Source organism: Lycium ferocissimum, chromosome 12 (assembly GCF_029784015.1).
Source record: "Lycium ferocissimum isolate CSIRO_LF1 chromosome 12, AGI_CSIRO_Lferr_CH_V1, whole genome shotgun sequence".
In the NCBI taxonomy this organism is placed as follows: domain Eukaryota; kingdom Viridiplantae; phylum Streptophyta; class Magnoliopsida; order Solanales; family Solanaceae; genus Lycium; species Lycium ferocissimum.
In genome coordinates, this window is record NC_081353.1 from 7,192,894 (window position 1) to 7,215,299 (window position 22,406).

At 36.6% G+C, this 22,406-nt stretch overlaps 1 protein-coding gene and 1 non-coding gene across 4 annotated transcripts; both read right to left on the reverse strand.

Annotated features, from left to right (window-relative positions):
• Nucleotides 1-1,188: 1,188 nt before the first annotated feature.
• TRNAT-CGU (transfer RNA threonine (anticodon CGU)) lies at nucleotides 1,189-1,260 on the reverse strand. The gene has a single exon. It is a non-coding gene; the product is annotated as a tRNA-Thr (tRNA).
• Nucleotides 1,261-2,827: 1,567 nt separating this feature from the next.
• LOC132041091 (RHOMBOID-like protein 12, mitochondrial) lies at nucleotides 2,828-19,642 on the reverse strand. Of its 3 annotated transcripts, XM_059431863.1 has the most exons (9): nucleotides 19,088-19,640; nucleotides 14,100-14,220; nucleotides 13,885-14,004; nucleotides 12,391-12,501; nucleotides 4,909-4,959; nucleotides 4,012-4,116; nucleotides 3,835-3,876; nucleotides 3,024-3,133; nucleotides 2,828-2,914 (listed from the first exon to the last, which is right to left on the reverse strand). In XM_059431863.1, the coding sequence occupies exons 1-8, from the start codon at nucleotides 19,447-19,449 to the stop codon at nucleotides 3,044-3,046; spliced, it is 1,002 nt and encodes a 333-aa protein (XP_059287846.1). In that variant the 5' UTR covers nucleotides 19,450-19,640; the 3' UTR covers nucleotides 2,828-2,914; nucleotides 3,024-3,043. The 3 variants fall into 3 exon arrangements, with proteins under 3 accessions (XP_059287846.1, XP_059287847.1, XP_059287848.1); XM_059431864.1 differs by lacking the exon at nucleotides 4,909-4,959 and having other exon boundaries at nucleotides 2,828-3,133; nucleotides 19,088-19,641; XM_059431865.1 differs by lacking the exons at nucleotides 2,828-2,914; nucleotides 3,024-3,133; nucleotides 4,012-4,116 and having other exon boundaries at nucleotides 3,852-3,946; nucleotides 19,088-19,642.
• Nucleotides 19,643-22,406: the final 2,764 nt, after the last annotated feature.

Below are 22,406 nucleotides of genomic sequence, written 5' to 3' on the forward strand. Positions count from 1 at the left end.
GTGTAATTTAAATAATTTTTTTTAAAATTTAGTGTTGACCGTTAAAGAGCATAAATGAGCCAAAAAGTTGAACTGAGGGGTATTTTTAGCAAAATAGAGGGCTGAAGGGTATTTTTATACCTTTTCTAATAGTTCAAGGGCATTTTTGCCCTTTTCCGTTAAATTTTTAACATAATATTTGGGAGTTAGACTAAGCGTACCATTTATGTAAGCATAATGGACTGTTAATGCTCCATGTAAAAGAACATGCATGGTTTTAGGTCAAAACCCAAAGATAATGTACTATTTTGGTCCTTTTCTCGGTCTTTCATCCCCTTTTAGTTTGAGGATACCAGTCTTGTTTTTTTTTCTTTTTTTCTTTTTTCCGTTCGCCTCTTGTTGTTTTTTAAACTTTTGTTCTTCTGTTTTTTAAATGTTTCAAACTCCTTCCGCAAATTTAGAATAAAAGTATTCAATTACTACAGGATACTCTAATCCCAATTATGATGAATTGCTGATTTCTCTTTGAATATTTGCTATTGCTTTTAATATTTTGTAATAAAAAAAAATTAAGCCTATAAAAGTAAAAAATATTTGGCAGAACTACACCATTTAACGATCAAAATCGAACTATGTTTTATGTGATTGCTATAAACATATTTTTTTGTTCTTTTGACATTACCTCTCTCGATTTTCTTCTTATTTTATTCGATAGTATCGAATCGAGGGAGAAAACCTTATCGAATATTTAATTTGTTGGACGGTTTATCTATTTAAAATAAAAATTATATTATATTGAATTAAATTAATTCAGAACCAATAGCATATTTGTTTTATTATCAATCTCTATGAGTAGCGATAAATACATTGGATGTAGCGGCGCCCCCGCGATTATGAAATCCTGGGTCCGCCTCAGAGATGGAGGGTAGTTACTATTTTAGCAATCCCCTCGTCATATTTTTCTCTTGTTTACCAAGTTAAATGACATGATATCGTTTCTTGTAATGAAATAGTGCAAACATTTGTCAGTTGATCTCAACTCTTTAATAGGTTTTAATCGGATGATTCTTTCTTAATCCTACTTTACATATTGATTAATTATTATACAGTAAAAAAAAACTCCTAATACCAGGAGTTAGTACATAACTCGTACTAATTTGGAATTTATTGAGAAAAAATAGTTTATACAGATTATGCCTAGCAGAAAAAAGCCCCCGGCGAGGATCGAACTCACGACCTTTCGCTTACGAAGCGAACGCAATACCACTATGCTACGGAGGCATCTTGTTCCTTAGAGATATCATCCAACTCTAAGATTGTCACAATTACTTGGTTAGAACTACTTTCGTTTGCAAGGTGGGAGGAGAATTGGTAAAAATGAAAAAAGAATGGCGTAGCATGAGATTAACAATCTTGGATTTATTACTTGGTTATGTCTGGTTTCACGAGAGGTAGAGAAAGTAGAAAAGTATTGGGAAGAGGTGATTAAGCAAAACATGGCGCAGTTTCAACTTACCGAGGACATGACCTCAGATAGGAGGTTGTGGAGGGCACGAATTTGGGTAGAAGGCTACGTTGAGTGTTGCCCGCCTTCCATACTAGTAGTGGTAGTTTTTTTTGTCCTTCGTTTTCTGTTATTATCTGCTACTTATTGTACTTCGACTTGTATATTATCCTGTTGTAGCTACTGTTCATTGTTTAGCTTGCTTTGACATGCGTTTCTTCTCATTGTCGTTACTTCTTTTTTGAACTGCTCCCATTTGCTTTTATTTTAGCCGAGGGTCTACCGGTAACAACCTCACTACTTTTAAGGTAGGGGTAAGGTTTGCGTACACTGTACCATCCCAGACCCCACTTGTGAGATTACATTGGGTAATGTTGTTGTTGACGTCTGGTCCCAAAACATTAATAGGTTTCCTTGTCCTTATTCTCCTACCTTTCTTGTTCTGAATCGAAATCTGCTTTAAAGATCATGTATAGGTTTCCTTGTCCTTATTCTCCTACCTTTCTTGTTCGGAATCGAAATCTGCTTTATAGATCATGTACACTTACATGATGAAAGAAAAATTGTAGGAAAAGTAGATGGACAGCCACATTCATTAATATCTTTCATAACATTGGTTAGATTCTTCGTTTTTCAGCATTTATTCGCGTGAAAAGAACTTTAGCCGTTTACATTTGCTAACTATTGAAACCAAGGATAAAACGAGCATTTGAAGTAGAAGACATTTTGCAATCTAGCTCGTGTTGCGACAATTTTGACAATACAATGGAAAGAAAATTTAACAAATTTAACTACCGGTTATAACAAAAATAAAAAATAAACGCGACTTCCAATTTATATGTGATGAAATAAAAGCGTTCACTATTTATTTGGCTTCTCAGCCGCAGATGGAAATGACAAGCAACGTTACATGTATAACACGAGAGCGGCCGGTTTAAGTAAGAATTTTGTGGCAAAACATATGAAGGTTAAGTGGAAAGAGGTTCATCCGGTGATAATAAAGTCACCAAGTGTGACTACTTATCACTTGGCTATGGTTAAATGATACATATTTTCAAGAGGTGATGGTCAAAAACACACCTGAACTATCACTTTTTCGCGAGTTTAACTATTAGTTGTTCCCTTTTCCTACCTGAACTATTACCATCTATGTATTAAAACACACCTATATGATAGTTCAGGTAGGAAAAAGGGAACAACTAATAGGTCAACTCGCGAAAAAGTGATAGTTCAGGTGTGTTTTTACCATAACTCTATTCTCAATACAGGTTGTAACTCCCAAGTGTTAGAATTGCCATTGCTGTAAGAAGCAACCAGTATCTGGTTTGGTCACAAGCATCATACTTTCAGGCTGCAAATTGAGTTGGTAATATCCATGAATGTAGAATGTGACAATTGCTGCCATTCAAAGGGGCATCTTGGTACTTCACCCTAGAAAAAGGCAAAAAATAAAGTGTGGGAAGGAGCTGGGGCTATAAAACATATATATGTAAAGAGATAATGCAATTTGGTACATCCTAGCTATATCAGCCGAAATTACATTTCCGAGGAACTAAGTCTTCAGAATCTTCCCCTTCTTACTCGAGCCCATGCAATAGCAGCCGTGACAGCCCCACCCAGATGAGCAGATCCAGAGATTTGAGTGTCACCCTGAAGTCAAGAGGAAAGGCAGTCGTTATACATACCAAATGAGTCATTACGAACGTGATTCTTTTTTTTTTTTTGTGGCAAGACTGTAGAATAAACTAAGCAGAATAAATGGTCATATGATAGAACTGGACTCCCTACATCTTCATGGCTGAATTATGCGCTGAAGGCTAAGATCTCAAGCTGGCACGTGAGATGGATCTTAGTATAGTGTTGTGGAATCGATCTTATCAGTTTATTTCCTCAACCAACACAGAGAATCAGCATAAGTATGGGGTTGAAGTCACATGACCATTCACACCCATTACTCGCAAAAAGTTCTAATCTAGCCAATCGAGTTGTGGAGAATCTAGAGAACTTAAATATGGCAGGCATGTTGAACTTGTAAAAGAGAACAAGGAAGCAAACTTTACCAAAAAAGACGTTTTGATTTTTATTTTCATTAGAAACTGAGCCTCATTTGATAACTGTCTAACCTCTAACACAAATCTTGCGCCATAAACATAAGGGTATTACCAGAAAACCACACAGGTAAAATCTTAGTCCAGTCTCCAGGTACATGTACAAATAATAGCCTAAAATAGCTTTTATTTCTGATACACGGAAGGAAATATGGAGTTCAGCACATAGTAGTCATTGATGACTTCATTGCATGATAAAGATAACTAAACAACAAAAGAGGATGAAGTGCTAGAAGATCATACCTCCAATATTCTTAAGACATCTTTTCCAATAATGAAGATTCCCTGAAATGATTTAATGAATGACCGCAGTCCCGTAGAAAATATTAGCCAATTTACCTGTGGCAACTATCATCTAGAAAAGTACCAAAAAAAAAAAAAAAAAAAAAAAAAATAGTTAAGACATACAAAATAACTTACCAGTAAGATTGCTGGGACGGGAATAATAAAGTCAAAATACAGAGTCTTTTTAGGGAACAGGAATATATCAAGCAGCAACACTGCATTTACAGCCCCACTCGCACCCTAATGGAAAAGCACATACAGAAGTCAAGGCAAAGTGTAAAGATGACATGAAGCTATGACTAATTATCAAGGGGAAAAACAGATGTATGAAATATTTCAATGTTTTGAAATAACATCTTTTTTTGGTAACTTCTCATGAAAGAAAAGGTCAAACTTCATACATTAACCATTCAATTCGAAATATCAAGGATTCCAGAAATCAAAGAGTAGTTTTGACAAAAACCTTGTTCATGCAAAGGATGAGAAACCAACCAAGAACCATTTTCTTTAGAAGCTTGAATTATTTGCTAGTTCCCACACACTGAGATGATTAAGGATTCAAATAGAAATCTGTAGAACAAGACCTAAGAAAGATAACATTGTTTTTGAGTTTGGGTAGGAGTTATAACAATCAGATACAGTGGCTGGCTAAAATGAAAATATATGGCAATTTAGGCATCCACGATTTGATAAGTGATAACCTTCCAAAATTAAGTTCACTAGATACAATGACCGAGACAAAGTGTAGTAGCATTGGAGCGGTTTATTCTATGAAACTACTCAAATTTTTTTCCAGAGCATGATCTATTTAGTCCAAATACCAAAGACCAACATTATCAAGTCATATAAAAAAGGAGGCTTAACTACTGAATTTGAAGACGACAAAGTACTCTGCGAAAAAAAAATGATAATCTTAAATATAAATGAGAGAAAAATGACAATCTATAAATTGTTAGTATGGTAACATAAGGAATTGGAATTGGAGAAGGAAGCAAAGAACTAGCAGAGATCACGAAGAAGACAAGAATTTACCAATCCAGGAACTCGTGACGGATCCATGCTCAGAAATTGTCCTCTTTGTGCCTGCCCAAAAAAAAAAAAAAAGAGAGACAGTCATTTACTACTTCCACAACCAGAGACATAATACTCCCTTAATCTCATTTCAAGTCACACAATTTATCTGGATGAAGACCCTATGTCAATTTGACTTGCACATTTTATTGGTGCGAGTAAAAGAAAATATAAAAATATTAGTTGTAAAATTAGAGAGCAAGACCGTGATCAAAGTATAATTTCAATCTTAAAATTTGTCAATTTTGCGTAAGACTTACATTACTATCATAGAAGTCTGTTAAACATTTTATGACGTCTTACCATGAAAAGTGACACATAACTGGAAGTCTGGAACAAAGGTAGTAATTATGAATTTAAGTGACCAACTCAAATCATGCAGCGCAGTCCACTTTAACTTCTTTGTTTTTTTTGTTTTTTTTTTTTTTTGAGATGGTAACAAGGTTTATATTAAAACACAAAAAGTTGTGTGTGCCATATTTGCAAAGTGTATGGAGCAAAAAGGTATAAAGTATTTACTTCCTTATAGAGAGACACTAGAGAGACAAAAAGTTGTGTGTGCCATATTAGTATCATCTATGTACTCCTGTTTACACAAGAAATGGAAAAGCAAAATACAATTTAGTTTTATCTTATGTATTGACATTGAGCTGTTGTTATCTTTAAAACTCCTCTCGCTCCATATAGTCAACCACATACAAGTTGATATCACGCTCCATCTTCTTTTCTAATCTGCTGAACCTCCACTTTCGTGCCAACTGGACAGCAATCCCAGAGTTTTCATTGACATGGTCCAACTCAGGCCTATCATATCTAGAAAGATGTCATATAATTGTGCAGTCACTTTGCAACATAGAAACAGATGGCTATTTTTTTCTGCATTTTTCCCACACAAAGTTGTATTCCCCCTCTCCTCAGATTTACTTGATTTAAACAGGCCTTCCTTGCTACCAGCCAAAGATCTTATTTCTCCTCCTACGATCTCAGCACATTGTTAAAATTGTTGTCTCATTTACTGGATATATCAAACTCCTCCTCCAATTGATATGCAACCCTCACACGCCTTCAAAGATTATTAGCATTACCCTTAACATCTTCATTTGTTCCTCATCTCATCACATAAAACAATTGCCTCATTTGCATAGAGTAGGTGAGTAATTTTCATGCTTTCCCCTTGTTTGTTGTTTACTTTAAAACCTCTAATCCAACTGTTGCATTGAGCAGTTTGCAGCATATTATTCAGCCCCTCCATTGCTAGTATGAAAAGAAAAGGAAATAAAGGACTTCCTTGTATCAATGCTCTTTAAGATGGAAAAAAGCTCTCAGGTTATCCATTAATAATAGTTTTAAATCTAACTGTGGATATGCAGAACTTGATCCGGTTGACCAATATGTACCAAAGTCCATTCTCCTCGATGCATTTAGCAAGAATCCCCAGTTCACATGGTCAAAAGCTATTTGTATATCTAATTTGCACAGCATTCCTGGTTTCTTCTCATTCAGTCTGGAGTCAAGAATTCATCTGCAATGAGTACAGCACCCATTATTTGCCTTTCTTTGACAAAGGCCATTTGATGTGTGTCAACCAGCTTGTGCTTTACTGTTTTAAGCCTCTCTGTCAATAGTTCGGTTATGATCTTGTATACACTGCCTATCAAGCTGATAGGCCTTAAGTCTCTCAATTCCTTTGCACCATTTTTCTTGGTATTTAAGCTTTTTAGAAATCCTGGCTGTAAAATTATGAACAAAAAGCAAAATATCCTCTTTAATAGTATCCCCTCATTTAGTGTAGACGCCCATGCTAAACCCATCTGGTCTAGAGGCTTTGTCAATAGCAAAGTTTAATAGTATCAAGAAGGCCGAATAGCCTAAAAACACTTGTACTTTATCGTTTTGACATCCCGCCCACTTTCTTCACAGGATTCCATCCAAACACCTCAACTTAATCAGAATAATTTTGTAAAGGCCTCTCACTGCGTGTTTCTCACTTGCTCTGACATGGATACCTCACCATATCCACGTAACACAAACTCTTTAACATGCCATAATCATCTTCGTCAACTAAACCAAAAAAAGTAACCATGCTTCCCCAATTTCCCATTACATTTTCCCCCTATATTGACAACATCCAAAAATAAATTAATCATCACATTTCACAACTCACATATCCCAAAATTTCAACTAAAAACCAAACAAACATATCGCACACCCTAGACCACCTTGTCCTCTGACCGTTATCTCCCATTTCTTCTACTGCAACTTGTGATAGAGCCTAAAAAATCTCACACCCTAATATTTCTCACACCGGAAACACAAATAGAGCCGGGCCAGTTACAAGATCAGATTCTACTTTCTTGCAATGCTACATTAGAAAATTACAACCACTCTTGTGAATATTCCTTCACTTTTGTCTACACAGAAATTCTTTCATTTATGACCTGTTTTCTGGTGATTTCTGCCGAAGGAGATAAAATGGAATTGAAGGACGAGAGAGGAGTTGGGCAAGCGGACCAAAGAGTTAAGAGTTAGAGAGTCAAAATTTTGGGGATTGGGAAAGGAGAAGGTTAGCAAAGACTTCCAATGAAGGGTGTTTTTTCAGCCATGGTGTCATCACCTTCACCTTCTTGTTGCTTGCTAACTGCAGTCATCGAACAGAAGGGGAGAAACAATAGAAGAAAAGAAAATCATTTTTAAAATTTTATTTTTTCCTTTATTGTTCTTATCTTTTTTCTGATTTTAATATTCTTTTAATCAAAATCAGTACTTTTTCACTCTCCTTACGCACGTGTATCACACTCACTTTGTCCAACTCATCCAAATTAATGCCACATAAGTTCAGTCAGCGGTCAGAGACATTTAAAAGATTTATTTTCATCAGGTCAAGGTGTCTGGATGAAATCCCGTGGAGTAAAAAGGAGGGGATGTCAAAATGGTATTAGTACAAGTGTCTTTTAGGCTATCCAGCCTATCAAGAACCTCCTGTTTCTCTAAAGGCTTTTGGAGTCATTCCTTTTTATGTTCAGTGATTCAAGGCCTCCAGTTAAATTGAAATCTGATCTCTATGCCTCTGATTTTGTATATAATTGCTTATAGAATCTTACCATAGCTCTAGGTTTCTCCGGTGTTGCTCCATCAAGCACTAGTAGATTCTGATCTTTGGAAAAGTTTGGTACTTTTGTCACCTTGTTTCAGCCATAGGATTTTGGACCTTTGTCCCTAATGAAGTTCTTCATTACTTGCCGCTTCTTCAAATTCTATGGAGTGATTAGCTTTCAATGCCACTTCCTCATTATTCAGATTCCCCTATTGCTGATTGTGTCCAGTTTTAATATCTAATTGAAGATGTTGTCTTCATTTCTAGATTCTCTTGGGTTGCCAGATTCCACTCCTTCAGCTCAACCTTCTAAGTCTTCATTTTACTTGCCTGAATAAAGTCTAGTTTGCGCTCTACCTCAAAGGATTCCAGTGTTATCAAAAGCGAAAAGCGCAAAAAAGCTCTAAGGTTAGCTGGGGCTTTAAGCGCAAAGCGCAAATAAAGCATGGGCTTTAATGAAAAAAAGCGCAATGGTGCAAAAATACAAATATATATATATGTTTAGTCCAAGATTAATAATAATAAGCATGAATAACAAATATATGGGCAAAGAAATTGTAAAAATATTACGATAAAGTGAAATATCAATCATCTAGTGTCACCTCTCCAAGAGAGGCTCATTGACAAGGAAAAGTATGTCTTAGAGCCTTGATGACGACACTGAAGCGCACATAAAGCGAGGCGAAGCGCTCAACATGTTTTGAGCCTCGCTTCAAGGCTTAAGCGCGCTGCCTTTGATAACACTGAAGGATTCTCACCAGCTTTTAACCTGAATATTCCCATATCTAAGTGATATTGGCCAATGATCTGTGATGACCAAGGATAAACTGTTTAATGTTTCTCAACTCCACATCTCATTAGGGGAGATGAGAAATCTATCTATTCTGGATGAGGAGGTTTGATTGCCTAACCTGATGCATGTATACAATCACCATTGATAGGAAGATCCACTAGCTCTTTATCCTAAATAAAATTTGCGAAATCTGTCATGTCCCTGTTAAAGTTATGGCATTTTCTTTTCAAAGATGAACCTAGGTGTATTGAATGCCCACATGCTACCCAAAGATCACCACAGAGTCCTCTACTTTCTCCAATTTCTTCCCATATGATTAGCCTTTTCTCCGAGGGTTTGGATCATAAACCCCAGTTCGATGCCATGAGAAATCTTGTGTTATAGCCTTGAAACTGCTAGTTAAAGAATGCATTTCGGTACATGTGATTCCCCCCATACTCTTCTATCCCACATATTAGAATCCCCTTTCTTGTGTCGCTCCCAAATATTCATATTTCACCCATCTTTTTGCCTATAATTCTTTCACATAATCAGTTATGTTTCCTTCAACTTTTGTTTTCTGTAAACAGTATATGCCTGCTCCCCACGTGTGAATCAAGTTTTTCAATGCTCTGTCTTCCTCCTATTAATACCCCTAATATTCCATGAGATAATGTTTATCTTTGTGATCCATCTTCTAGCATAAATCTTCCCCCCAATTCCTGTTCCCAAAGCTTTTGAATTTAACATAAGAAATCAAACTTTTGAGTTCTTGTGTGCCTTTCCATTTTGTTGTGACACAGATTTCTGGAATTGTTTCAGGTTTGTTCAACTTTCTTCTGTTGGCTATCTTCAAGAATAGCACTAGGGCCTCCTTTTCACAATCTTGGAAATCAATGTCAAACTTATTATTAAGCTTTAAGATATTTCAGTGCACCAATACAGTCGCGTCCATTCCCAAATCAGAAGAGTGGACTTCAATTGGTTCTGCATCCACCATCATGCATGGCCCTCTTCAGGCATCTCCATTAATTCCATCCTCTGCTTCGTTAGAAATCAGTATGGGCTGCTATTCTTCATTCAAAATTTCTAAAGCAAAATTAATTGATTGTTCTGTCCAGCTTGTTGTTCGGTCTCAACTTTATCGAGGATGTTAATTGTGTGTTAAGGAGGTCTTCCTTTGTCGTTTCAGAATTCACCTGTATTTCAATTGTCAAGGGGTCTTCTTTGTTGGCTTTATAAGCTGGTTCTATGGACCAAAATTATAGTAGAAGGTCAGAAAAGATTTGACCCAAAATCTTTTTGGACTTGTGGACCAAGTTTACTTCCTGTATTTTCTTTGCCAGCTCTTTAAAGGCCACATTCTCATGTGCTTGTGTTACATGTGTACCAATTTAAGAAACTTCCCTTCCTTCAAAAAGCCCACGTGCTCTATTACCTATCGCCCAATTTGTCACGTCAACCCCTTCTTTATGTGGAGTTCCTATTAACCATTGGTCCCTCCACTGCTTCTCCTCCGATCAATATTCTAGTCTTCACCGTCACCGGAATTTCGCACCTGTAAAGAAATGGACCTTGGGCTTAACTCAATCCCAAAAGCTAGCTCAATAGGTGAGGATTGCTCAAAGATCATATAAAGAGTCCAAATTCCTTCCCATTGCCGATGGGACTCTACCCCCCCCCCCCCCCCACACAAAAAAAAACCCCACAACCACCACGCCCTGGAATAGACATCTAGAGCATGAGCAATTTAATATGGGGGCCCAACATCGGTAAACCATGAATTGGGATGGGCCTGACTCTGATACCATGTAAAAGAAACGGACTTGGCCTGACTCAACCCTAAAAGCTAGCTCAAGAGGTGAGGATTATCCAAGACCAAATAAAGAGTCCAACTTCCCTTCTCTTTACCAATGTGGGACTTTTCACAACACCAAATCAGAATTTTATATATGAAACCATCAATTTCCACCTCTATTTCTTTCTGAACTTCTTTTCCATCTCTCTTCACGCTGATTCAAGTCCAGTGTAGGTTGTTTCCTCTATTTCAATTCATCCTTCACAAGTATTGCCTATCTGTTTGAATACCGGTTGCGGCCATAGATTCAGAGGTAGCCCCAGGAATCGTATTCATACCCAGCTTCTGTTATTTGTTCTAGCTAGCGCCTGGTGGGAGTCCACCAATCTAATGTAAACTGAAATATCCTCCATCGCCATTCACCTGTGTGCTGCAAACCCAACTCTGGATATCATTTAATGTAGGTGTTTCCTGTGAGGGGCTAGATTTACCAACAATACGTCTTCCTCCGAAACTTCTGAGCCACCTGGGATGATGACAGTGTAGATTTTAACTTTGATTGGAGAGATTGTCGTCCATTTATTGCTTCTGATGGCTTCAATGTAGGAGGTTTCAGGTTGTGGGCTTCTGACAGATGGTGTTTGCTTCTCCATTTCTGGGACATTTATGAATCTTGCAATTTTTTGAGCTATGTCTCCCCCAGCCTGCCTGATGTAACTCCGGAGTGGTTATGACTGATCTGTTTCCCCCTAATATAGCTAAGCTAATGTACCTTCCATATTCGTTGTAATTAAGACTGCAGAAAAATTCTGCAAATTGATCTCTCATTTTCCCCTCCTGACCATTCTTTGTTCCTTCGATGCCATATTAAATACATATGCTATTCACTTCATAACTTTAAGACGTAAAGTTACTTTCCTCATCATATTTCTGCTATGCTCGACCCATTCAAACCTCGAACTAGACTTCGTAATATCATAAAAGTTAAAACCAGCATGATACAAATCCTATCTTCCCCATATTACCACAAACCTGAGTTTCTGAACAATCACTATGGAATGATTGAGGAGAAACTAAGTCTTCTACAGCAAAGATCACCGGAAAATACCTTGTGTTATCGGAATAAACTAAGGTTGTTGAGTCTCAGCATTCATGCCTGGGAGCATTTTTCTCTCCTCCTCACTACCAAGTTTCTTCACCCTTCTTCTTGAAAAATCAATCAATGTCTACTCATTAAAACGAAAAAAACTCGTGCACCACTGAGAAAGTACGGTAAATCCAAAAACCTCACTGACAAGCAAGCCAACTTAAAAACATAAGCAATCTATAATTACACTACAAGCACATACTCAAGTACCACAACTAACTACTTTACACAAGATCCTAATTATCCCAGAACCATGCTTAATCATATTTTGTGTAGCTTTCTGCCTGCACTCCAGTTCCTATATTCTTCTGATCCTTTAATAGGCTAAATAATTGAGTTTTCACACTTCACCTTGTTGTGCTTTCCATGTTTCAGAAAAGAAAAAAAGAAAAAAAGAAAAAAAATCAACTCTTTAATATTTATCAAGAAAAAAAAGCATTAACTCCTTCATGCATTCATCATGAATTTTGCACACATATGAATGATGCTGGATATTACCAAGAGATATTGGACGGAGGACTTGATCATCCTTTAGCGGGCAGGTAATATACACAGGTGTCATTACAATATTTTTATCAACTTCTTGTCCATGGGAACAAATAGGTAATATGAGATTGCTGCTCCCACATTACCTGCAGTGATGGAGCTATAAAGGCGTGATATATCAAGTAAAAAACTGAGCCAACAACTGCTCCAGATAGATACAGCTTCAGAAGAAACTCAGGCCCAAAAGTTCTACCGATCTGCCAAGAGAGAGAATTTAATAAAAGAAACTTATTAATCAGTGAAAAAGATGTCGTGTGCACATATACTGCAAGAGCTAACAAGTTTTCCTAGCTTCCTCTCTCTAAGATGTCAACGTATCCTATAACAAGACTGAATTGATTATTTTACATTTTCCAAAGTTAGAAAATTGGTTAGACTAATGGGAAAAAAACCATACACTGACCATTGATAGAAAGGTTGGAAAGTATCCTAATGCATCTGATGTCCCTACTTGGGAGAATGGAGGTCTAGAATAACATACTCTTCCAAGTACCAGAACCAGACCTTGGCCTCCAGATCATTAACTAGCAAAATGAACCACCAGGGCCAGATACATTAGGCTACCTTTAATGTTGCATCAAGGAATCAATGATGGACATGGAAACATTTGCAACCATATTAACACTAAAAGAAGACAGTGGAGACCGATAAGCTTTCTACTTTTTGAGATCAAAGAGGGCTGCAACTATATCAGAGTGATCAAAGATGACTTTGAATTGAATAACAGATATGCTTGTGGAAATGGAACTCAGTGAAAATTTATTTGTTTTGAAAATTAGGTGGTTAGCTATCAATTGAGCTGCCTGGCAGAGAGAGTTTTAACCATATGTATCCTCTAAGATCCGAAAGCTAAGACACTTGCTTGCATGAGACCAATGTCCCTGTACTATTGTCCATTAGTTTATTTATACTGTTCCCAAATTTCACTCATTATGGCATACTGTTAAGAAAATTGCTTAATTTACGACATATCAATGAAATACTTGCCTAAAATTAATTAAGCCTTACCCATTTCATCCTTAAACTAAAAACGTACATAATTAACCAAGACATATTTTTGACATTGGCAAAATTGCTTAGCATTAAGCCATGTCACATTTAACTGAGTTGACTGATGAAATTGAATCTTTTCCACAAATTCAGCGCATGTTATCTCTCACTTAATATTGACTGTTATCCTAAAGGTAGTAAGCATCTTTTCTGATAAAAAATAGCTCTTTCATTTTTTTCCAAGATGATTGCAGTCGATGTGCAGAACAATCAGAGCAGAGGTAAAGACAAAGATCAGCGGGTCATGCAAGAAGCCTGTTAATGTATTCACCCCATCTAAAGTAAGTCATTTCAAAGTTCAAATATCACAAGGGAGAATAGTAACCTTCTCAATATCCCGAACCACTACCACCCCTTCCAGTTATCTGGTTCTATCTAATGACAATATTTTTCTTTTAAAACAGTATTATTTACCCTTTTTATAACAGAAACATCCCAAGCATCATTGACTCACGGTTCAAACTTCTAAGCAAAAGATAACACTTTTATCTTTTAACCTCAGCAAAAAGTAGAAAGGCAGGTGAACTTACACTTGTTCCAAAGAAGTATAGTCCAACCATGTTAGAGATAAGATGCCAAGCATCAATGTGACTGAAAGCAGATGTTATCAATGTGTGAATCCGTCCACTTGTAAAATTGGCCACTGAAATCTGAGCACCAGATACAACCCAAAAAAAAAGTACTAGTTGGAAAATTATCTTAGCTTGTATATTCCATCACAAGATAAGTTATCTTAGCAACTCACCATGAAGTTCCTCATCATGAATCTATTATCAGCAACACGCCATAACAAAAACACAGCTACATTAGTTAAGATCAGGGCTAACACCACTCCATCGGTAGAAAACCTCCCAAAACCTGATCTCCTGCAAATTGGAAAGGCGCGGGTCTTAGATAATAGAAAGCACATAAATTTGGACCAAGGGAAAGTGAATAGTATCACCATGGATTGCCTTTTCTCCCACCATAACATTGAAATGCTAGAAACAGGTGAAACCATTACAAACTCCACGCTGTCAAAACTCATTAGTCACTGCAGATCAGTGTCAATTAACTATAACTCACTCCATTCCATTAAAGATGTTATAACTTAGAGCAGAAAACGTATGTAGTTGGACTAAGTCAAGACAATGATATCACACAGACTGTTGCCTTTTCTTCCACCAGAAATTTGAAACGTTTAGGAACAGTTTAAACCATTACGAACTCCTAGCCGTCAAAATTCATTAGTCACTTGACGTCAGTGTCAATGAAATATAACTCACTTTATTCCATTAAAAATGCCATTCCTTCGCTTTGGTGGAGACTAAGAGTAAAATGGTTGAATGGATAATTATATTGATTAAGAAAAATAACTGTCTAAATAATAGGTGATAAGTACAAAGAAAAAAGTAAGTAGCATAGTTCCCTAAAACGATGTCAAATCAACTTTGAGATATGATATAAAATTAGTGTATACTAGTTAGAATGGTTGAAGGGAAATTTTTTTGCCAATTCGAGAAAATGGTCAAGTTCTTTGGGACAAACAAGAAAGTAAAGTAGCTCCTAAAGGAGCAATATTTATCTGACTGTGCATAACAGTACCAGAAGCTCAGAAAAATCAGAAGAATAAGGAACAATCAAGTACACCAAGCAAATAATTTATCTGACAGAAAATTCACTTGTAACAGTAACTAACAGAATAATTGGTATGATCCTGATTATAGCTGTTTTTATTTGCTCGATGTTCCATTTGATACTCCATAAAAGTTCTATGTAAGCATGATACTGTTTAACCTATTGGATAAGCGATTCACAAAGAGAAAAAGAGCAGAATGGAAACAGTAAAAAGAATAGGAACTATATTAAGTATGAATGCGGTCTCGCAAGTAGAACATTAGAAAAGCAAAAAGCAACCAAAAGCTTCTCTAGGAGGTAATACTAATATTGCCAATGGTTTAACAGCGGTATCTGAGACAGGAAGATTAAAGCTGCTTTGGTGCACCATACAAGAAGCCACACTAGATCACAAAACTACAGAATTTTCATTCAGTGGATAAATGACACATCTAAAGCTCTACTTCTATCATCATCAGTGCTATTTTCACAATTGAAATCAACCAGAGATCTGGAGTTATCTGCAGTTGCAGCTTTAGTGCATATTTTCTTTAGTAATTTGCACTTTCTTCTTATATATATATATATATTTTTTTTTTTTGGAGAAGATAACAGTCACCTTCTTATATTTCTTATGATCAATTCTCTAATTTCTAAGTTTCTTGCAGAATCATGAGGTCATTGAGCTGCAGGCCTGATGTATGTTCCATTTATGATTCCTACCCAATTTTTTAAGCCTACATGTGAGATTAGGTTAAGATTTTCAATTAAACAATACCGCGTTTTAGTTTTATGATCAACAAGCTAAATAGGTTGCCCCTCACACTGTGTTGTCAAAGGCGCGCTTAAGCCCTAAAGCGACCCTCAAACATGTTGAGCGCTTAGCCTCGCTTTATGTGCACTTCAGTGTCATCATCAAGGCTTTAAGACATACTTTTCCCTGTCAATGAGCCTCTCTTGAAGAAGTGACGCTAGATAAATGATATTTCGCTTTATCATAATGTTTTTACAATTTCTTTGCCTATATATTTGTTATTCATGCTTATTATTATTAGTCTTGGACTAAACATATGTATATACTTGTAGTTTTACACCACTGCGTCTTTTTTCATTAAAGCCCACGCTTTATTTGCGCTTTGCGCTTAAAGCCCCAGCTGACCTTAGAGCTTTTTTATGCTTTTCACTTTTAATAACACTACCCTCACATGAGATTTATGTGACTATCTATGAGGGGTAATATAAAAAGAGAGAAAGTTTCAAGTATCTTGAGTCTATTATCCAAGGAAATAGGGAGATTGACGATGATGTCACTCACCGTATTGGGGTAGGGTGGATGAAATGGAGGCTCGCATCCAGAGTCTTATGTGATGGTGCCACCAAAACTTAAAGGCAAGTTTTATAAGGTGGTGGTTAGACCAAACAATATTGTATGGGCCGGAGTGTCGGCCAGTCAAGAAATCTCATGTTCAGAAGACGAAAGTTGCGGATATGAGGATGCTGAGATAGATGTGTGAGCATACTAGGATAGATAGGATTAGGATTGAGAATATCCGAGACAAGGTAGGAGTGATTCGGTGAAGGGCAAAGATGCGAGCGAGGTCGAGATGGTTCGGGCATGTGAAGAGGAGATGTACGGATGCCCCAGTGCGGAGGTGTGAGAGGTTCCTATGGATGGTTTCAGAAGAGGTAGAGGTAGGTCAAAAAAGTATTGGGGAGAGGTGATTAGACAGGACATGGCGCAGTTCCAGCTTACCAAGGACATGACCTTAGATAGGAGGTTGTGGAGGACACGGATTAAGGCAGAAGGTTAGTAGGTAGTAGAGCGTTATCACGCTTATCCTTCCATACTAGTAGGTTTGCATTGCTCCTGTAGTTGTTTGTCCTTCTATTCTTAATACTATCTGCTGCTACTTGTACGTCGATTAGCATATTATTTTGTTGTAGTTATTGCTCAGAATGTTATGTCATGATTTCTGTAGTATCTTTTCATGACTTCTTCATTTCCGTTACTTCCTTTTTCAAACTGCTTTGACCTATTTTTCCTTGAGTCGATGATCTATCAGAAATAGCCTCTCTACCTTCAAGGTAGGGGTAAGGTCTGTGTATAGTGTACACTCTACCCTCCCCAAACCCCACTTCGTGAGATTACACTGGGTATGTTATTGTTGTTTATTGTATAATTCAAATTTCTATAACCTAATATCACATGCACGAGGTTGAATTTGATGGCTAATTTCACACCTATTATACACATGAGACCCCAAAAAGTCCTAAACCATGTGAATGCATAAAGAGTGAAGATAAATAGAATCGTTAACTCATAGAATAACAACAACAACATACCCAGTGTAATCCACAAGTGGGGTCTAGGGAGGATAGGATGTACCCAGACCTTACCCTACCCTTGTGGGGTAGAGAGGTTGTTTCCAACGAAGGTTTAATTCTAAAGAAAACAAACAAACATGAAGCTCCAATACGGCTTGCCCCTCATAAATAGTTACATAACTCAAGTGAGAGGTGCAAATGATCTCACAATCACTACAGAATAAATATGGACCCAATTATTTCAAAAATTTAAACCTAATCTCAATGGTAGATTAGAAAACGAAATAGTGTGAGCATACATTATGGTGCAAAAGAACTTTCCAAAGAAAATGAAGAGCTTATGCGTAAATTTAAAAAAATAGCATAGGATCTTTTGGAAACAGTCTCTTTACCTCCACGAGGTAGGGGTAAAGTCTGCATACACTCTACCTTCCCCAAACCCCACCTGTGGGATCACACTGCGTATGTTGTTGTTGTATAGGGTGCAAGTGAAAAAGAGAGCAGATACAAAATGCAACGGACTCAAGTACAAAACTATATTCTAATTCCCAATAGAATTCCCACTTCAAACAATTTCTGATTCTCTCCCAACTATTAAGAGATCAACAAAAACTGAAGGAAGAACAACTAGGTACAAGTTTCGTATCTCCAAAGGGATCGAGGCCCTAAAGATCACACCCTATCGTTATATTTTCCCCCAAATGCCGCTAAATCCCAAGAAAATACAGTGAATGGAACTTGAGTACAACTCATCTATCAGTCTGTAAAACCAACTCCTAGTTTAGAATTCAAGACTAAGACTTCAATATCTCAACAACAGACAAATAAATTTAATTAATTAAAATCATTGCTAAAACTACAGAACCTTATTTTAAGTGTAAAGATAAGTGTGTGATTTAAAAAAAACACTAGTTTAGGGAACCTCTATTTTGCCTTGAAAGATTATATTTAATACTAGAACAAAATTGGCATGAATAGAACAGAATGTACAGGATTATGTAATCGACCTAGTTTTAGAGAACTTTCTGCTTTGCCTTAATACAATTTATTTAATAACAACAACAACAACATACCCAGTCTAATCCCACAAGTGGGATCTAGGGAGCGTAGAGTGTACACAGACCTTGTCCCTACCTCGCGGAGGGAGAGAGGCTGTTTTCGAAAGATGCTCAGCTCAAGTGCAGCAGATCCAAATAGTTATGAAAAAGGAAATACGACAATGAAAAAAACACGACAACTAGTACGGAAAGCACTACAAAGCATTCCAAAAAAGAACAGTAACAAAAGCGAAACTCAGCAAACAACATATGGATAACAGCTATCAAAAAAGCAAGAAACAACATGAATAAGGCTAATATTACGACAGACACGATGCTCCAGACTATCACCAAGCCTAATCCCACATAAAAACGAGACAACGCTCAACTACCTACTACCCTCTACCCTAATCCGCAACCTCCATACCCTCCTATCTAAGATCATATCCTCGGTAAGCTATACCAAGCAAACAATTTATTTAATATTGGAATGAAATGAGTACCGAGAGAGGGGAATGATTACATAGGATTCATACAACAACAACATACCCAGTGTAATCCTATAATTGGGGTCTGGGAAGGGTAGAATGTACGCAAACTCTACCCCTGTAGAGAGGCTATTTCTAATAGACCCCCGGCTAGAAAGAAAAGAAAGGGATGTGAAGCATGGTATCAAGAAAAATATGACAACAAATTAGCAAGACAAGAAGCAAATGAGGCAACAGATAGTAATACATATTGAAGAAATGCTGCTAAAAGGGGAATAGTAAAGTACCAGCCAAGTTTAGTGGAACCAAATGGGAAATTAGAGTGAAAAATTCTTCTTCCAAACTGAGTCCTCACAACCCCAACAGTCTGGTTAACTAAAACCCTGCTTAAATCACCTCCGAAAAGGGTATTTGGTAACACCTTCTTTGAAAAGAGTGGGTTTGAGAAAACCCCATGAGGGAATTTAACATTTTGTGGCTTCCATAAGTGTGAGTGTGAGAAAGTATTGTATGTGGTAGAAAAAAAGTGTTGTTGTTGTGGTAAAGGGTGACATTGGTTTGTCTTGGAAGTTAGGAAGAGGAATGTTTGTGAAGGATTTTTGCTTACATTTGAGAGATTTTTGGGGATTTTGGAGAGAAGGCTCTGCATAGTTATTGTAGCGTTTTATTGAAGGTGCTTTGCTCTTTTTGCTGATGGGAAATTTGTTCCAAGTGTCGGTTTTTCAGTCTGTATTCTATGGAAAAAGGTCATGGAACAAATTCCATGTTATGGCAACGGACAACTAACATCACAATTTTGGGTCGGGAAAATAATCAAAATGGTGCTTAGTGTATTGGGGTTACTTTATTGGTCCTCAATATGTCTATGTTGATTGACTAGCTTTCGCCTAGGAAGGATTTAAACTTATCTAAACATTACAATCTCAACAAAACAAATAATAAAGAAAGAGCAGCATATTTCTTAAAGAATAATCAGATTTAAAAACTAATACTAACCATAAACAAATGTAAATGAATCTTATTTTCTAGATAGCATTCGTAATTGCTCGTTAAACCCACGAAAGATAAATAAAAATTAAATATGATTCATGTTAATTAAAAAATTAGTTTCGAAAGGACATCTGATACAAAAGGTCCTAGCCGGAAAAGCAAAAACGTTTGTTGCATTTCCACACAAAAAATCGAAGTGAGAAGTTAAAAAATAAATGAAACAAATTGAACTATTCAGAGGGACCTGCAATATTAAGGCTTATTCTGCATTTCTAATGGGGCAAAGAGAAGGATACCACACCATGGCTGCAAAAGAATTGTTGCAGCGTAAGTGCTTACAAAGAAGCTACCATTTTCCTGTTTCTCTACAGCGGGAAACTAAAAAACCACTGATAACACCCAAAAACAAAGCAGAAGCAAAAAACACTGAAAAGAAATCAAAAGAAAACACGAAATAAAAAGGAAAGAGGCAGAAGCAAAGGCACTCACCAGAAACAGAAAAATAATTTTTTCGTAGAAAAAAGGTGAAAGTGAGTAAATATTGAAAATAAAGACACCTAAAATGTGAAGAAGGAGACATAGGGTCTGCCACAATGGACACGTGTTGAGAGTCAAAATAAGAGTTGAAGAATGAATCATTAGTTACCCTCACTTTTCATTTTATTTGTGGAAATGCCATGATGGACGACGATCCTGACCCATGCTTCTATAATAGTAAAAATATAGTCATATAGTCCTTGATATAATTGGTCCTCAACTCTCTAAGTCTTAACAGAAAAGGTGATCTATTTGGTCCTCAACTCTCTAAGTCTAACAGAATATTCAAAGAAATGATGTTAAGTTTAACGTTGTTTAATTGCTCCCTGCAGCTCACGTGCCTTTACCAAATAACATGGAAAGCTTCCTCAGTCAAAAACCCTCATGAAAAGCACGACCATTTTCTCTTTCTCAAAATGAAGAGCTTTTCTAATCTTTCTCATTCTCAATCTAGCATGGATATATTAAGGACCAAAATAAAGTAACTCGGAAGAATAAGGTGGCAAGGCTCCAAAAGTTTTTTTCTAAGTGGCGGCCCTCATTTTCCTTTTCATTTATTTTTACTCCAGAACTTACTAATGATGGGATTAGCATACATATGAGGGCCCCTTTGTATTTTTAAAAACTTCGAGGTTTAAACCTTTTTCTTTCACTTTCTTTCTCTCTTTCTTCTTTCATGTTCTTCTTCTCCGAAAATCATTTTTTTACTCCCAAATTCTCTCATTCTTTCATCTTCTGTGTGCGAAATTGTTGTTGAAAGCTAAAGTTAAAGTATATATACATTTTGGTTGCTGAAAAACGTGAAGAAGGATCTAGAAGCCATTGATCGCCATTAAAAAAGCTTTGAAGCTCTAATTCAAAAATGTGGGTTACCGCAAACGAGCATCGTTTTAGTGAGTGATACCTTAAGAAAATCGGAACACCGAGGAGAATTCATATTTGAAATTTGAAGTAATTTCATTGAGATTTGACATGATTTTGGATCGATTTTACAACAACTCTCAAGGTTGAAGAAGATGATTGTTCAAATTTTGGATTACTGCAATCAAGCTCTATTTCACGTAGGTGATAGCTCAAAAGAACCGGAACGTGGAGGGGAGCTCATATCTGAAATTTGAAGCAGTTTGGTTAAGATTTGACATGGTTTCGGATCAAACTACAGTTGTTTGTCCAAAAGGAAGAAGACGACACTGCCAGAAATAGTCTAGCAGAATCTTTATTCAGGTCTAAAATAGGTTTATTCTGCATTGGCTATATAGGATTCTAATAAACCTATATTTGACCTGAATAAAGATTTCCCTAGACTATTTCTGGCAGTGTCGTCTTCTTCTTTTTGGACGAACAGCTGTTGTAATTTGCTCCAAAACCATGTCAAATCTTATATATGCAATGCATATATAAATCAGTTAATACGCAATGCCTTAAAAAAAATCGGAACATCGAGGAGAATTCATATCTGAAATTTGAAGCAATTTCGTTGAGATTTGACATGATTATAGCCAATGCATAAGCTTAGTAGAAACTATAGGATGATAATAAACCTATTTTATACCTAAAGAAAGATTCTGCTAGATTATTTCTGGCGGTGTCGTCTTCTTTCTTTTGGACGAACAACTGCTGTAATTTGATTCGAAATCATGTCAAATCTTATATATGTAATGCATATATACAACAGTTGTTATATGGAATGTAGCAACTGCCAATGCCTAAAAAAATCGAAACATCGAGGAGAGTTCATATCTGAAATTTGAAGGAATTTTATTGAGATTTGACTTGATTTTGGATCGATTTTATGGCAACTCTCAATGTTGAAGAAGATGATTGTTCAAATTTTGGATTACTGCAATCGAGCTCTATTTCACGTGGGTGATATCTCAAAAGAATCAGAACACGGAGGGGAGCTCATATCTGAAATTTTGAAGCAGTTTGGTTAAGATTTGACATGGTTTCATATCAATTACAACAGTTGTTCGTCCAAAAGGAAGAAGACGACACTGCTAGAAATAGTCTAGCAAAATCTTTATCAGGTCTAAAATAGGCTTATTAGCATCCTATAGTTTCTACTAAGCTTCCATTATA